Source organism: Bidens hawaiensis, unplaced genomic scaffold (assembly GCF_021521415.1).
Source record: "Bidens hawaiensis isolate Kalapana, Puna unplaced genomic scaffold, B.hawaiensis_p1.1 tig00028246_1, whole genome shotgun sequence".
Lineage (NCBI taxonomy): Eukaryota > Viridiplantae > Streptophyta > Magnoliopsida > Asterales > Asteraceae > Bidens > Bidens hawaiensis.
In genome coordinates, this window is record NW_027494599.1 from 225,315 (window position 1) to 242,258 (window position 16,944).

At 36.4% G+C, this 16,944-nt stretch overlaps 2 protein-coding genes and 1 pseudogene across 2 annotated transcripts; 1 reads left to right on the top strand and 2 right to left on the bottom strand.

The window, feature by feature from the left end:
- The first annotated feature begins 4,050 nt into the window (after positions 1 to 4,050).
- Positions 4,051 to 5,894, top strand: LOC143576621 (4-hydroxy-tetrahydrodipicolinate reductase 2, chloroplastic-like). The gene is made up of 7 exons (XM_077060670.1): positions 4,051 to 4,161; positions 4,269 to 4,506; positions 4,611 to 4,744; positions 4,828 to 4,902; positions 4,988 to 5,199; positions 5,273 to 5,360; positions 5,637 to 5,894. The coding sequence occupies exons 1-7, from the start codon at positions 4,081 to 4,083 to the stop codon at positions 5,703 to 5,705; spliced, it is 897 nt and encodes a 298-aa protein (XP_076916785.1). The 5' UTR covers positions 4,051 to 4,080; the 3' UTR covers positions 5,706 to 5,894.
- Positions 5,895 to 7,957: 2,063 nt separating this feature from the next.
- Positions 7,958 to 12,961, bottom strand: LOC143576610 (carbon catabolite repressor protein 4 homolog 1-like). The gene is made up of 9 exons (XM_077060662.1): positions 12,497 to 12,961; positions 11,687 to 12,416; positions 10,780 to 11,037; positions 10,533 to 10,673; positions 10,311 to 10,402; positions 10,105 to 10,219; positions 9,882 to 10,017; positions 9,659 to 9,814; positions 7,958 to 8,130 (listed from the first exon to the last, which is right to left on the bottom strand). The coding sequence occupies exons 1-8, from the start codon at positions 12,646 to 12,648 to the stop codon at positions 9,669 to 9,671; spliced, it is 1,770 nt and encodes a 589-aa protein (XP_076916777.1). The 5' UTR covers positions 12,649 to 12,961; the 3' UTR covers positions 7,958 to 8,130; positions 9,659 to 9,668.
- A 1,846-nt stretch (positions 12,962 to 14,807) lies between these two features.
- LOC143576616 (uncharacterized) lies at positions 14,808 to 15,932 on the bottom strand (annotated as a pseudogene).
- Between the last annotated feature and the right edge of the window lie 1,012 nt (positions 15,933 to 16,944).

Below are 16,944 nucleotides of genomic sequence, written 5' to 3' on the forward strand. Positions count from 1 at the left end.
TTGTTTATGTAAATAATTACAACTTTGATCCTTATATTTTATAAGACTTCCGCTAATCAAACGTAACTTTAATTTATATACAAATATGGTACCAACTATTGGGTCACACGCCTAGGCCTTAAGTGAGGGTGTGACAAGCAAAGAACATTGGAGCTGGTTGTGGTAAAGCTTGAGAGAACTGACCTTGAGCGGATTTAAACATTGAAAAGTTGCCTTGAGGTTGAAATTGATGTTGTCCTTGAGTTGTCTTGAACATTGAGAAGTTGTCTTGTGAAATGAGTGCATTATTTGAAGCAACACTGTAACCCGCTGCATTGTAGGAGTTTGCATGGTTTATGGCCCGTTGCTTATCATCCATGTCATAAGCCTTGATGATTGCCATCACTTCAGACAAAGTGAGCCTGTTGAGATCCTTCGTCTTTTTTATTACAGCAACATGCATATTCCAACTTTGTGGCAAAGAGTTTACCAACTTATTATTTGTCTCAGCTGCTGTCAGATTAATATTTGCAGATCTCATCTCAGTTACAAGAGCTATGAACCTATGCAGCTGGGTTTCCAATGACTCTCCTAAGATGTGACTAAACATATTAAATTTTGGTCGCAACAGATCTTGATGACTTTTGCTCATGCCTTCATTACCCTCATACACCTCAATCAAGGCTTCCCATAGTGCCTTAGCAGACTTCAGTTCCCTAAAACCCAATGCAATCTCAGGTGAGAGTGCCATGGTTAACGTTGAAAGTGCCTTTTCATCTTCTTATACTCTCTCAAAATCAGCAACATCATACAATTCAACAAGCTTCACAGCAATTTCCTGAGAGTTCTCACGTTGGTAGGTGATGACTTGAGGACCCCTAACAATACTTCTCCAAACTTTAGAATATTTCATTTTCACGTATTTCTAGAATATGAACTTCCACTCACTAAACCTCTCATGAGACAGCAGACGGGGTATGCGAGTAGTAGTTCCCATTATCGATTCCAGTTCTTGATGAAGTGTAGCATTGATGATCCATTACCATTAGTTATTAGGTCCATCTTAACTTTCACAGTCCAGTTATCCTAAAGTCCAAGAGTCAAAGCCCAACCAGAATAGATCAGGACCAAGTGTAAAATTAATCGAGAGCATATTAGATCACAGTCAGCGTTGACCGAGAACACACGTTGACCAAGAACAAATGTTAACCAAAAACACTTGTTTTAAGCCGAAAACGATGATTTCTTGTTCAAGTATTCGGAGTCTTGGCCGAAAACGATCAGAATAAATCAAACCCCTAGAGAAATTTGCCGAAAACCTTCAAATCAACCCGAGAACTAAATAAAGTGGCCGAAAACTAGAAGATCAGTAGATTTTGGTAACAACCGATTCCCTAAATTAGTGAGATTTAAATATTTTCCAAAAATAATATAATCTTTGACCAAAACAATCCTTTTCTTCTTCTCCGATTAACAACTCGTCGGAAAAATCACCCACACCACAAAACACACCGAAATCTTGGATCCTTTTATATCAAACCCGAGCCTTGAATGGTTCAAAAAGCTCTGATACCAATTGTAAGTCCCGTGAACCGATCTTTCAATATGATATCAACAACCTCAACGTTATTGCGGAATGTAACGTAAGGTGATTCAAGATAAACAAGTATAACACGTAAAGAACACGAGATGATGCTTCAAAACACATGTTTGATTAACGTCGGGAGCTTAAGCACTAGGTTACACAAAACACACGTTCACACACAATACTATGAACGGCCAACATGTAAACCCTATACAAGACATCTATATATAGGGAAACACACAACCTAGCCCTACATAAAGCCCAAGCCCACCGAGATCACAAGTTGATCTTGGTTTACATACATACACACAAACACGAATGAAAACAAACATGACCTAAGTACAAACCAAATAATACGGACCCAACACGCATAGGCTACTCCACAAAACGTAAAAAAATGATTAGTTGTTTCAATTGCTCTTGCACAAAAAAGGCACAAAATAAACGAAACGTCTAACTCTTTATTCAAGAGGTTAGCCCTAGTCGGTAATAGATCAAGAAAAAGCCACCAAACAAATATGTTTATTTTTTGGAACACTTTTATTCCATCTAGTTTGCCATGAAACTGGCGGTAGCAATTTGCTTTCTGTTGATTTTTTTATATCTTTTACTACAAACTCGTTTTGGTCTTCAGAATCTCCTTTCCACGAATCCTTACTAGAAGAGCAAGGATGGTTCCTGATTAGGTCTAGCGGTAACCTCCGTTATGCATCCTCCAATCCTCCTCTAGTTGGGCGCCGCCAAACTCACACACAACATTTATCACGTCTCTTGTCTTTTATAGACATTTTTTATTGTTTCAAGACTAAACAATCTTGGGTAAGTCGAGGTCAAATTATCATTACCAATCCAATGATTTTGCCAAAAACGAGTCGAATCCCCGTAACCTACAACCTTCTTCATCCTTGATAAAGGTATTACTCATTGATCATTAAGGGCATGAATACTTTTCACAATTATGTTCCAAACTCCGCTTCCCCTAACCACATTTTTTTTATCAAACACATCACAATTATTTCCGTTGTTGCAATGAATGGAATCAATTATCTTTGTCCCAAGAGAATTTTGACGATGAGATGTGTTTAGAGGCTACGAGATTCATTGAGTAATCAGTTATACCATTCTTCTGATTAATCAAACACTATATTTTTCATTTCCTCAATATGATCCATTTCATTTCACATATCATTTACGTATACAAAACGTCGTCTTAAAGCTGTGATGCAAGTAAGGTGTTGTTTGTTTTTGAAGACAAAAACTGTCTGCAATCTGATTTCATCTAATTTCATGTCTGCAACTGAAGATGTGGTCTGAATGTCTGCAATCTGAAAATATAATATTGTTTGTTTTATAAACCGGATATCGTCTGTATAAACTGAGAATTAGTTACCTATCATATATATCAAAGTAGATAGAAGTCATTTAACTTCTGTAAACTGCTAAAATAATTGGTGGTGGTGTACGAACTATGGAAGTAAGTGGTGGTGTATGAACTATGGAAGTGGGTGGTGATAGATGATTGTGGTAGGCGGTGAACGGTGGTGGTGGACAATAGGTGGTGTTGTTGTGGTGGGTGGTGGACGGTGGTAGTGGACTGTGATGGTGGCCGACAGTGGGTGGTGGTGATGATGAACGGTTGTGGTGGGTGGTGAACTGTGGTGGCGACGGTGATGGACGGTGGTGGTGGTGGTGTTAGACATTGGGTGTTGGTAGGATGTTAAGAAGTGTGAAGAAGTTTGAAGAACTGTGAAGATGGTTGATATTAGCTTATTTTTTAAGATCATAAAAGTAGTTTTCAGATCTTTTTTATCTTTTTAAACAAACAGTCTTCAGAGGCTTATGTCTGCACGCCTGCAGACATAAGCCTTTTGCAGATGTTTGAAGCAAAAACAAACACAACCTTAAGTGGACATGGCTGATTAGATGCAAATCAATGATATAATACCAACCCATTTTTATAACATAAGAAGCATTTACGATCATTAATCCAATTAGTATGAAGAAAAATCATCTAATTGATTTTAAATTTTAAGACTTTAGTTTTGGTCTGGATGTCTAGATGATAAAAAACTGTTTACCTTAAAAACAGTCAAAATCGAACCCTAAACAATTTTGGGGGACTGTAACGTTAATATTCTATAAACGAAACACCCTGCAACAAACCACAAAACCGAACTCCGACGAGTACTGTTGTTTCTTCCATCGACAACTCAACTCAACTCAACCAAACAGGTGTGAAATGCTTCTTATATTATTATTCATTAATTTATATAAAGGGAACCAACCCTAGAAATGAAATGAAATGAAATTTACTTATTAATTTTTAGTTGTAAACAGAATATTCATTCTCCGCTAAAACCCTAGAAATGGCTTTGGTGTTTGAAGCTCCAGTCAAGAATCTATTCGGACATCAACATCATTATAATAATAATAATAATAATAATAATAATAATAATAATAATCGCAGCCTCCCATTCTCAAGCACAATCTATAGCTACAGAAAACAAAGGTGTCTGATGTCAATCTCAGCAACACTAGACACACCGGCGGTTCAGACCCTTGAGATCAACCATAATAATATTGCTCTTCCAATCATGGTAATTTACCCCCCTTTCCATTTCAAGTTTATAAGATTCATATATTGTATTTAGGGCTGTAAAGCGTTTATCGAACAAGGCCTTGTTTATATGTAAATCTTGTTTAGGTCAATAGTTGTATGGGGAAAATGGGGCAGGCGGTTATCGAGGCGGGAGTATCTGCAGGGCTTCATATTGTTCCAGCATCATTCGGCATTCAAACAGATGCAGGGAAGACAGTTCAAGTAGGAGGGAAAGATATTCAAGTGCACGGTCCATCAGATAGAGAAACCGTTCTAGCATCTTCTCTTGAAGAATATCCAAATCTCATTGTTATTGACTTCACAGTGCCTAATGCTGTTAACGGTAATTCTGCACTTTTATGATGTGTTCAACTGTTCATAGTTCATGCAGATTTGCTGCATCAATACACAGTATTGTATATTTTTGTATTATTACTGTTGTTGCAGACAATGCTGAATTGTATTGCAAAGCTGGGGTGCCTTTTGTGATGGGAACCACTGGTGGAGATAGGGATCTTTTGTATAAAACCGTGGAAGACGCGATGCTTTATGCTGTGATCTCTCCTCAAATGGGGAAACAGGTGAGTGATGTTTACGGTTGTTTTTGTGTTCATTGAATGTTTTTGTTGGTTTAGTTTTAATTAATGGTTGTGTGTTTTTTAAGGTTGTGGCGTTTCTGGCAGCCATGGATATTATGGCCAAGCAGTTTCCTGGTGCATTCTCGGGGTATACACTAGAGGTACTTGTCTCCAATTCACGCCATTAGTTGCTAATTATTAGTTAGTTTTGTTTATCATGGTGATGTGTTTTTGAAAACTTAACAGGTGTTGGAATCTCATCAAGCTACCAAGTTGGACATATCTGGAACAGCAAAAGCGGTTATTTCCTGCTTTCAGAAACTTGGAGTCTCGTTTGACTTAGAGCAGATACAATTGATACGTGATTCTAAGCAACAAATTGAAATGCTTGGTGTTCCTGAAGAACACATCAAGGGGCATGCATTTCATACATATCGTCTCAAATCTCCTGATGGAACGTAAGCAATTGACTTATAGTTGACTTTTGAGGTTTTTTTGCAAGCAACCTGATTCTGGTTTTTATATCTGTAGAGTGTCATTTGAGTTTCAACACAATGTTTGCGGGAGATCAATCTATGCAGAAGGTGCTGTTGACGCGGCACTTTTTCTCTCCAAGAAGGTTTTACATCTCTCTCTTCTACATAAGAAAGTTGACAAATATCATTTTTTTTTTACAAGATTGTCCATTTTGGTCATTTTACATGTTACTTTTCTATAATAATCCAGATTAGTTGACAAAACTTGAACAACAAATGCACATACAGAACCATCTTGTGCACACTGTTATTTGGTTATTTGAGTATCCAGTATTGCATAATATACCCGTCTAAACACTTGATATCACTAAGCTAAATGCTTACTGACTGAATTTATGAAACCTGTTTTTAAAATGCAGATCCAGTCAAAAGCAGATAAGAAGATATATGACATGATTGATGTGTTGCGTGAGGGTAGCATGCGTTGAGAGAGACACAATACACATCATCTATTGGTTTTGATCAGGTTGATGCATTTTCGCCTATCAGCGGTTGTCTGAAAGAGCAAATAAGTAGAAGTCAATCTTGAGTTTGTCAGCAATTATGTTATTTTTGCCTTTTTCATCATGTAACTCTGTTGAAAATTTTGCTTTTATGCATGAAGATGAAACATTCAATGATTGTTATTTTTGCCTTTTATTCTGTCATTTTTATTTTAGAACCATGACAATAAGTCAATTTTTTTTCATAACCATGACAACTTTTTACCTGGAAACTACGCTACCTTGCCAATACTTTGTTAACCAATTGAATCAGTTAATTTTTATAAATTCTTTGGTTCTTATGTTATTTTCTACCATTTTTTAATATGATACTTATGTTGCAAAATGGAAGTTTTGGGTTGGATGATCTTACTTACAAAATATTAAAATTAACACAGTCTAGACTCTTAATTAATAAAACTACTTGCAAAATATTAAAATTAACAAAAAATAGGTTATTTAATTAGTTCTTATTAAATCATGTGAAGCAGGCTAAAATGTATTGTTTAGACTACAGTATGTATTTATATACCATATATTTATAAACCAGTAACTGAAAATAAGCGAATTAAAATTACGACATTTAGCCGTAGACGCCAGTTTTGAAGGATTGACTAAACGCACCCCTCATATATACTTGATATACCCTTATGTATAGATTTGTATAGAAGGTGGTAGAGCGGTGTATACAGACGTATAGATGGTGGTTTAACATGTATATGTATGTGTGGACTGTGAAGGCTGGTACATGTCACGTGTATAGTTTGATGTAAGGTCAAAACAATGTCCTTGTGTTTTGATGAATTTTGTATAGAAAAGCTGGTTTCAGCTTTGAGCAATCTATCTTCTTACAACTTAGTGCGGCTGCAGCCGTCGGGAACTTTCAGCTACCATGCTCCTTAGTAAGTCTCACTATTCATTATCTTTTTCTCAGTTCACATGTCAATATGAATAACTGATATGCTATATTCATATATGCCATGACACTTGACCGAACATATATCTCAAAAAGGTGATCTCTATAGTTTTGGAATTGTGTTAGAACTTCTAACCGGAAGGAAACCGGTGGATGACACAAGGCCTAAAGGACAACAAAGTCTTGTTGCATGGCATGGGTGTGTTTTTCTACTCACAATCTCCCGTACTGCCAAACGGAGTCAACATTTGACTTTTGAGTATCGAAATTAGTTACTTTTTAACTTCAAGATGGAACAAAACAACTGCCCCCCAGATTATAACAGGAAGTAGGTATACATTTGATTTGACCCCATTTGAGATTATTACATCAGGCTTGACTTTGAAATATTCTTATTGTGCAACTATAACAGGCAAAGTGAGGACAAAGTAATTGACAATGTGCTGATCCGAAAAATAAACATTGATTAATATATATACTAAACCTTTGACCTCCAGTGCTTGGTTTCACATGGTGACAGTGAGAATTTTTGGCTGTTTTAAAGAGGTCAATTCAAGAAACATAACAGCTAAAGAAACAAGTGAATCTATTTTTGCAATCGTACACAGTAATCCTTAACCATGTAAACTAATAAATAACTTGGGTATCCACATGACAGTAACACACTCATAAGGTATCCACCTATAATGATTCCACTTTGGCACACCATCACATTCATTAAGGAGTTCAAAACTGGCAAAAAAAAAACAAAATAAGTAACCTAACTCTGTTACAACACCTCTTAACCAAAATGATAGAAGACTGAATAGAATTTAAACTGAACATGATAAAGGCAGTCACAGCCACTTCACAACTAAAAACCAGCAAGCACAATCTGCTTTGACCGACCATGGTTAAATTCTCTCATGACCTAATTGAGACATACAAGAACCAAAACTGTCTGATGTAAATTAAACTGCATAGATCCAATGCAGTTACAGTTCTGTATCATTCACCTAATCACATCAATTGTTTTCTTAGATCCACCTAATCACATCTCTCATGATCACTAATTCTACACACCCCAACAAATCTTAAATACATAAAACTGTACGCCTTTGTTTTTTTTGGCAATGAGATATAAAGAAAAAGGCTAAAAAAAACAAAATCAATATATCAAAATTTTGTGACAAGACTAGCCAATAGTCTTTTAATACTTTTGCAAAAACCCGTTGCAAGTAACACTTGATTCACTAAGTTATACTGCTGATATTATATTTCTATTAAATTAAAAAAAAAACAATATTCGAAACTGAGCATATCCGATTTTCCTGAGTCAAAGGTAGCATGATACATAGTGTAGTAGTAGATCATTGCGCACAAATTTCCTACAAAAATCTACTTTTTTCACACTTTCAACTTACACTGGTTTCCCTTCATTTTTATCATCATCATCATCAATCCTTCCAACCTGGCCTGCAAATAGATAACTATAACATTACTGATATGAATGACTTGGTATTAGAATTAGGGGAGCAATCCTGACCCAAACCCTTTAGTTTTTGGGTCAGTTTGGGCTTTTCTTTCAAGTTGTACTGGGTTAGGTATTCCAGCTAAAGGGTTAAAATTGGTCACTTAAATTGTCCACATGTTTAAAGCAATGGGTTGTTAGGGTTAGAGAAAATAATAAACAGCGGGTCAGACTTGGTTCAAGCTTCTGATATGTGATTCGCTGTCAACATCTTTTTCTCTCGTTATCACCATCAAAGTCATTGGCGGCTTTTCAATCGCCATCGCCGTCGTTCTCGTAACCCTCACCGTCGGTAGCTTTTCCGATTAGACATCGCCATCAAACGTGATTGTTGCTTGATTTTTTATCATCAAACTACATTATTGAATTTTAGAAAATTTTACTCAAATCGGAAGTGATTTCTTGTAAATGTTTCTATCCAGCCATATCTAGGGGTGTAAATGAGCCGAGTCGCTCACGAGCTACTCAAGATCGGCTCATGAAAAAGCTCGGTCGATCCAAGCTTAAACGAGCCCAAGCTTGAGTCTAAAAGGAAGCTTGTTTATTGTATATTATGTTATCTATAAATTTATATCTGAAAAAATATATAAATAATTATAAATATATAATAACTAATTAATTAATAGTAAGCGAGCCGAATCCGAGCTTGAAAACCTACACACGATCCGAGCTCGAGTTTTAAAAATAGAAATCGAAACGAGCCGAGCTCAAGCTTGATCTGTGTGTAAGTTAAAACAAGCCGAGCTCGAGCCCAGGCTCGGCTCAATTGCACCCCTAGCAATATCTCATAGCGCTGTTCCATATTTAGTCCTCTGTGTTTCATTTTGTGTACTTTTTTTCCTGCGGTATAAATGTGAGCCATATTCTGTTGGAACGCGTTAATAGCTGGACTTGCTCTTAGACCAGGAAGGTCTGTTTTGGGTGCATTGCTTAGTGCTTACGTGAATTATAGGGATCATGAGACTGGAGAGAGTAGTGAAGATACTCTTAAAGTTTGATGGTTTAAACGATGGGGATTATATGAAGGTGTCAAATTTGTACACTTCGTGTGACCATTGGAATGAAGCAGATCGTTGAGGAGAGCAATGATAAATGATTCAGGGATTGTCAAGACTGCAGGATTGAGTTCAATAGAGGTTGGAAATAGGGTACATAGATTTTTGGCTGGGAATGTGTATTTTCTTTTTGTTTTGAAAGGCTTTGTAATATAGTTATGTTTTTTTATATCAATGATAATTTAATATATACGTGTATATTATATTATGATGAAATCATGTTTTTTGAATTAAAAAAACCTCACCCATTTTGACCCAAAACCCGTTATGACACGTTCCAACCAGACCCGTTTCACCCTGAACCAAAAACAACCCTTTTTTATTTGACATGTTCCAACCCTAACCCGATCTGACCCATGACCCGTTTTGAAGCAGCCCGGCCCATTTGCCACCCCTAACTAGAATTATAACCACTTACCTAAAATACATTAACGTCTAATACGAGGCTTGCATCGAAATTCAGCTAACAGTGCAATGTGATCAGATGACCATTCTGGAGACGGGAGTGCTGTATCTTTCCTCAAACTATCCTCATCCAAAAGCTCCAATAACGATTCCACACTCAAACTATCAGCTGCATTAAAACTCAATCAAGTGAGTATTTGACTTTCAATAATTACCTGTTATAATAAATGTAATACCTGAGTAAAATATATAATCAAGGGTCCCAATAAAGTCTCTTGTGCAATTTGTAAACAAGGGCTCGTTTGTATTAGGGTCCACTCTCTTCTTCTGTTGTTCATAACCAATTCTAGCAAAGGACGAGTACGCACTTACCTGTAAATATATAAAAACCATACTTTTTATAACAAGTGCACATGATTTTAAAAATGGTCAACCAATAGCTATAAGATGTTGACTTACCAAGGGGAGAGTGTGAGTCAATTTGGTGTCGGGTCTTACTATTCCAAGAGGGTCTACAGCTAGATCTGGATGCATTGGATCAACTTTTCCCATTGCAAGAAGCGCATGTGGAGCACTGCATTTGATTTTAAAATTCTTTACATATAACAAAGTAATAAAGTTTTGTAATTTATTAACTTATATAGAAAAGCACATCACTTGCTCACCTTCCCGGAACCGAATTGAAGTCACCGCAGACTAACATTGGGATATCTGCACTCGCAGCTATCTTTTCCAATCCTTTTAACAGTGTGTGAACCTTCACCATTTCCAAGCAAACATGTTTCGTTAATCATAACTATTAACGACGATAATAACTTTCGTGATTTCAAAAAATAACAATAATAATAATTTTCCCGTTTGTGTTTAAAAAAAAAAAGAAGTCAAACCTGCCATAGTTTGACGTCCTTTAGCTCATTCGGAACGTTCACATGAGTATTTGCCACACAAATAAGTTGTCGTTTACCAAGAGGATCAACACCTTGGTTACCAAACTTTGCTTCTAGAACAACAATTAACGCAACATTGTCCTAATAAAAAGAAATAAAGTTTATCAGCGCTAAAAACAAAGACAGACCAAAACATTAAAAAGAAAAGAGGAAAGAAACAAAGCATGAGTTAAAGATCAAAAGCTACCTTAACCAAACGGTTCAAAGCTGTTTTCTTTTGTGCATTAGGAACCAAAGCATCAGTTAAAGATTGTGCAGCTTTATTAAACTCAACTTCATATTTTTTCACATGTGAGAATCTATCTCTACGAAAAAACGTTGCACAACCATCAATTATTTGATTATTACCATTCTGCACCTCAGCAGTTCTCCTCTTGAAAAGGGCTTGATATCCATGTTTGTCCAACTCGGGTGCAAAAAACTCCTCAAAATGGTCACTTTGAACCTAGAATCAAATAAAAGTCAAAGCCATACTTAGCAGATCCTTAGAGATAGAGGTGTAAACGCCCCAAGCCGCTCGTTAACTACTCAACATCAGCTTGCTAAATGCTCGAATCAGCCGAGCTCAAACTCAAACTCGAGCCTAACATAAGCTTCCCTAAAAACGAGCCCGAGTCCGAGTTTCACTTATCGAACTCGAGCTGCCTAATGAATACAATTTTTATAAATTTTACTTAATGTATTAAATACATATGTACGTATTAGTAACTCTATATACAAAATTATAATAGAATAACTAAATAATGCATATTAAGTCATATATAGAAATGTTAATTAATACACACACACACATAAATGTGTAAAAATAAAAAACGTATATAAATTAATTAATTAACAAATAATAAACAGGCCGGCCTAGAGATTGAAAAACTACTCACAAAACAAGCTTTATAACTAGAGCCTGAAACAAGCCGTGCTCAAGCTCAGGTAAGTTAAATGAGCTGGGCTCGAGCTCAAGTAAGTTAAATGAGCCAAACTCAAGCTCAAGTAAGTTAAACAAGCCGAGCTCGAGCTCGAGCTCAAGTAAGTCAAATGAGCTAAACTCGGCTCGTTTGCACCCTTAAACTTAGTGAAATAAAAAAGGACGAACTCACCTCTTGAAGACAAACAATATCCGCAAGGTAACCAACAATCTCTCTCAACAAATTCTGCCTTCGGTAAGGCCAAGATAGAGCCCACGAGGGGCAATAACCATACAAATCACTAGTAGCATACGCATCACACAACACATTATACGAAAGCACAGAAAAGGTCCCGGAAGATGAATCCAAACTGCCTGCCATGTCAGCATTGGTAACTGAAATCAACCGCCTCGGACTTGGTGATGGGGCGGGAATCACACGAGACGTTAATATAGTATTCGGCTGTCCAACAGGCAACTTCGTCTCGGAATCGATCACAACACATTCAAACTTCAAAACGTGACCTATATCCTCGGCTGTCGGCGTGTACGTTTTTGAACGCCCGACTTCAAACCAAATCTCACCACCGTTTCTTTGTGTAATTGCAGCAGGATATAAAGGCGTTACACCATTCGTACTACTATTATTATTAATGTTACTATTATTGTTTACCCCGGATGTAGTGTTATTAAACCGTCCATAAATATCCTCCTCTTCGTTACCATTTTCATTAACAGCACTGGCAGCCCGCTCGTGTAGCACCCGATGGTGTTGCCACGCATCGGAAAAACACTTGGGAGTGCAGTGGTAGCTTTTGGCAGCGGGTAATTTAGCTTTAACACAACCTAAACATTGCAATGTGGCTTGCTCGGAGGGATGTACACTACATATAGCAACTTTCTTATCACTCTGCACGCGGTACCTGCAACGATAATATCATAAGAACTCAAATAAAAACAAAGCATTGACTAAACAATCATTAAGTTAAATAAGATTACTAACCACTTGTATCTTAAGAAATGGGCACTGGAGGATTCTGGAACATCATCGGAGGAGACGGTGTTGTCGGGATGGCGAATAAGGACGTAGGGGGAGAGCTCGCAGCCTACAATGGGTATATCGGAAGGGAGGTGCACTCTCAGCACGCTCAGCATGCTTCAATTATTATTATTATTACTAGAGCAGTAAATTAAATAAAAACAATTTTTATAAAACCCTAAGCCTATACGTGGCGAATCCGCCATTACATGTAATTGAACATTGGCGATTGATTTGAATCAAAAACCCTAGATCGATTATTAGCGATTGAGGGGTGTTTGAATTGAAGGATCGATTGGAATGGAATAATAATATGAGAAATTGAAATAAAAAATGATTGAAGGAAGAAGAAGAAGAAGAAGAAGAAGAAATAGGGTTTGAAATGGGATTTGATTTGTGTTTGTGCGTGGTGTATACGGGGGTTTTAGTTTTACCAATTTTACACAGATAAGAATAAACAAGAACACGTATTTCTATTGGTTTTTTTCTATACTCTTATTATTATTATTATTTTTCTAATTTCAAATTTTCAATTCTAATTTGGGAATGGATATGTTGAAATCATGTGATTTGAATATATTTGAATATGAGATTTATGTAACATTTACCTAAATGGTATATATAAAGATTTTAATGGAGAGCGTGTAAAACTGTATAATGGGTTTGTGAGTTATAAATTAAATAAATTGATCAGGTTGTAAATGAGTTGACGGATTATCTAACGAAATATTTTGATTGAGGTGGAAGATTTGTTTTGAAGTTATTTTGATAAAATGGCGGGACCCAAATCTTTCGGTTAATAGTCTCTAGTAAAGTAGGGCGGAAATGTTTTGATATGCAATATATATGACTAGTGAAACAGACGTAAACTGCTACGACACGTGAACATAGATGATGAATTAGGTAATTTTTTTAAGTTTAAGGATAAAAAATAAATTGTGCTATATTTTTAAAAAGGAAATTTAATATACCTTTTACTACTTATCACAATTTAAAATAGCATCCATATAAAACTTTTAATATGTAAAATGTTAAATTTGTAAGTGTATAATGAGCATGATAGTAATTAAAATCTTTGCCTTTTTGTTTGGGTCGATACGAAAATTACATAATTTTCTTACAAAAACAAAATGAATGGAGTTGACTTTCATTTTTACACCGATTAAGTTTTCCAGCCAAGTCATATACGTTAATCTTTTAAATCTTTTAAAAACTAGTATGATCGATCAATCTCAAAAATCATTATTTGTTAAAATGGGCCAATTCAAGTAAAAACAGCCACAATTCAACATATATTTTACTATTTTTATTTTAGTATGACTAGTGTTTAAACCTTTAAGATGCTCGTTTCATAAAACTTCACTTTAAGTCTTGTTTTTCTTACCGAAAATTATCGTTCGATTTTGGTCACATGTCTCGTTCCAAAACTGAACCGTACCATCTTGATTGTATGTTATTATCTATTGGATTCGAGGCTCAAATTCATTTTTCCCCAAAAGTTTCATACTAAAATTATTAATAAATGATTATTAAAAGTATTTAAAGCTCAAACTCATTATTTTGTGTCTATTTTCCCTAGGCTTGAGCATTTCAACCCAAATTCAAACCAAAAACCGACTCATAATTATAATTGAACCAAACCAAACTCATAAAATAAATAAAAAAAACAATGCCGAAATCGATCAGTTTTTTTGGTATTGATTCAAGCCCAAAACCAGCCTATGCACGGATGCACCCCTCTCAACCATATATATAAAAATCTCAATTTATCTAGTTTCTATAATTTCAAATATCTTGACAAAATCAGTTCAAAATACATTTTTTTCAAATACCATTTTCTTTACATATTACAATTCCCTTAAAACATAAATTCAATTCAAAAATTCCATTTTTTAACATATTTCAATTCCCTTAAAACAAATAAAATATTTTGAATCAAAGACAAACCAGATGAACTTTCTGGTTCCTCTGAAAATCTAAGATTAGTTTTCTAATTTTGACATGAAAGCTTGTAAGCAACCATTTGACCATCTTAGCAATCGTTGCCCTTAACCATTTCATGTCTAGGTGTCATGACTTGAAGTTGTAATAAATATTAACATCTTCACCAGTAGAAGCTTCATTTGCATTTTTAAAACTTGTTTAAATAATCTTTTGATAAATTATACATCATTTAATATGTCTAAATAGTTAAACCAAAAATGAGGAAGCTTATGATATACAAACGATCATAAACAAACCAATTGGATGCTTAAGAATAATCAGTGGCATCATCATGTGAACAAAGCCAGATAAAAAAAATTATTATAAAAACAAATGATCAAGTAGAATCTGTGATCCAAAGTCTAGTCATAAGCAAACCTAAGCTCTAAAATATAATAACAGATTCAAAACCATCTCATCATAACCTTAACTCGAGCGATCCAACTTCTCTCGGTACAGTTTCATCACACCGGGCGCTTCTTTATCATACCTCTGCAGCCTCTTCACAAATATAGTCTCCGAACACCTCAACCACCAACTAAAAGCGTTCCTATTCTTCACCAACCCCTTACTCAAACAATGCTCGAAAACCTCACATCTCGGAATAATCCTCTTCTCCATACTCAACGAAATCAGCAGCGAGTTCTTGGCAACCACCGACGTCTCAAACCCCATCTTATTAACAAGAAAATCCATCACCATATCAATCTTCTCCGCAGACTTCATCATACACCACGGGTCGGTCCTAAACGCCAGCAAGATCTCGTCTTTACTCCACCCCCATTTCTTATACGTCTCCATCTTCTTATCCCATGTGGACTTCGTCATCGACCTGATCGCGTGAACCGCCAACATAAAACTCGTCTTCGTCGGATCAAACCCCATACCCACAACCTCATTAACCACATCCTTAAACTGCTTCGTACTAACAAGAAAATCCCTAGGCTGGTAAGTCAACACATACAGCATCTTCGAGCCGGGCACGCAACACCTGCATATTCGGAACCATATTCGCCTGGAAATCCCAATCCAAAACCCACGCGCACCGCTTAATCGCGATCAAGGTCCGATCGTCCGACTGCAGCAGCTCCCTTAACAACCCGATGGAGGGTATTAAATGATTCTTTAAGCTTCTACCTAACGACTTCGGTCTGGCGGATAAAAGCTTGACGATTTCGGAGCTCGACAGGCCTAGCGAGAGCAAGAAGTTGAATTTAGGTAAGTATTTGGAAGCTGAAATGGCTTTGTCTGGTGGGAAGCCACAGGAGTCTATAAGATATGAGACTGTGAAATTATTGCTATTGTTATCTGATTTAACTAATTTTGGGTTTGGTTTAATGGTTGAAGAAGAAAACAATGCGTGATTAAGAGCTGTACGAATGGATGATTTGAAGGTTTTGGAGACTAGATTGAACATTGTAATGTAACGATGAAGAAATGAAATGACTGACCTGTTTGACGGAAAAACAGAACTTGACGAATGAAATACTGATTGATAACAGGTTCACCGGAGATATTACATATAGTTTTCAATTCTATTTTTAATATTTTTTATTATTATTGTTACTCCATTATTCGGTCATTAATAACCTAGCAAAGGAATGATGCGAGTATTAGGCTACGCGTAATGGAGGGGCTATAAATTGGGGCGTTTTGTACCGTGTGGCGCCCAGTCAGTAAGGGATGAAAATTTGTTTTTGGGGTGTAATAGTGTAGGGGCTACAATAATATATATATATATATATGTATATATATAACACACACATACTAATATAATAATAATATCTTCTTCTTCTATGGCGACTTCTTCTCCTCGCCCGCGCCTCTTTTCGCCCAGAAATCGCTCAGGGGGACGGTGTTCGCGCCCCTTCTCGCCCAAGTTGTAGCCCCACTACACTCAGCCTTATTATTATTATTATTATCATTAACCAAATGGTTAGGTTTTGCACTTTTGTGTTTTAATTCACATGTTTAATTATATTGGTAGAGATGTATAGCTTGTTTATTTAACGGATCGACATGTTAAACATGTTTATTTAAGGGGGGCGATCTGGTATCTCATTTATGCCTCATGTAACCTAAGCATCTCAAGTTGATTACACGTTTACAATTTGATTAGACTATGTGTTGTGGGGTTTCGTTGATCCTGGATTCATCCTCTAATATTACATCAAATCATGCTAACTGGACACTGATTAGGCTTTGGATAAAGTCATTGCTTGCTCGCTTGAACCTATTGTGGATAAAGTCCCTGCTCGCGAGCTATAAATAACCAAACCTTCACCTTTGCTACCTTCGTTGGCTCTAGTGGGCTCGCGGGAAGCCATTGCGCCACCTCTTGCACAGGGGGTGTTGTGGTGTTCGCAACGGATGTGGTCGTGCCGCCCTCGCTTGCGCTCTCACTCGCCTACCACAACAAGTAGTCTTGG

Bases quoted from the DNA above. Each gene is read 5' to 3' on its own strand.
- LOC143576621 (XM_077060670.1), top strand. From the start codon at position 4,081: ATGTCAATCTCAGCAACACTAGACACACCGGCGGTTCAGACCCTTGAG. The intron at 4,162-4,268 runs GTAATTTACCCC...AATCTTGTTTAG, and splicing joins ATATTGCTCTTCCAATCATG to GTCAATAGTTGTATGGGGAA. The intron at 5,200-5,272 runs GTAAGCAATTGA...TTATATCTGTAG, and splicing joins CTCAAATCTCCTGATGGAAC to AGTGTCATTTGAGTTTCAAC.
- LOC143576610 (XM_077060662.1), bottom strand. From the start codon at position 12,648: ATGCTGAGCGTGCTGAGAGTGCACCTCCCTTCCGATATACCCATTGTA. The intron at 10,403-10,532 runs GTTTGACTTCTT...GAAATGGTGAAG, and splicing joins AGGACGTCAAACTATGGCAG to GTTCACACACTGTTAAAAGG. The intron at 10,018-10,104 runs GTAAGTCAACAT...ATATATTTACAG, and splicing joins TGACTCACACTCTCCCCTTG to GTAAGTGCGTACTCGTCCTT.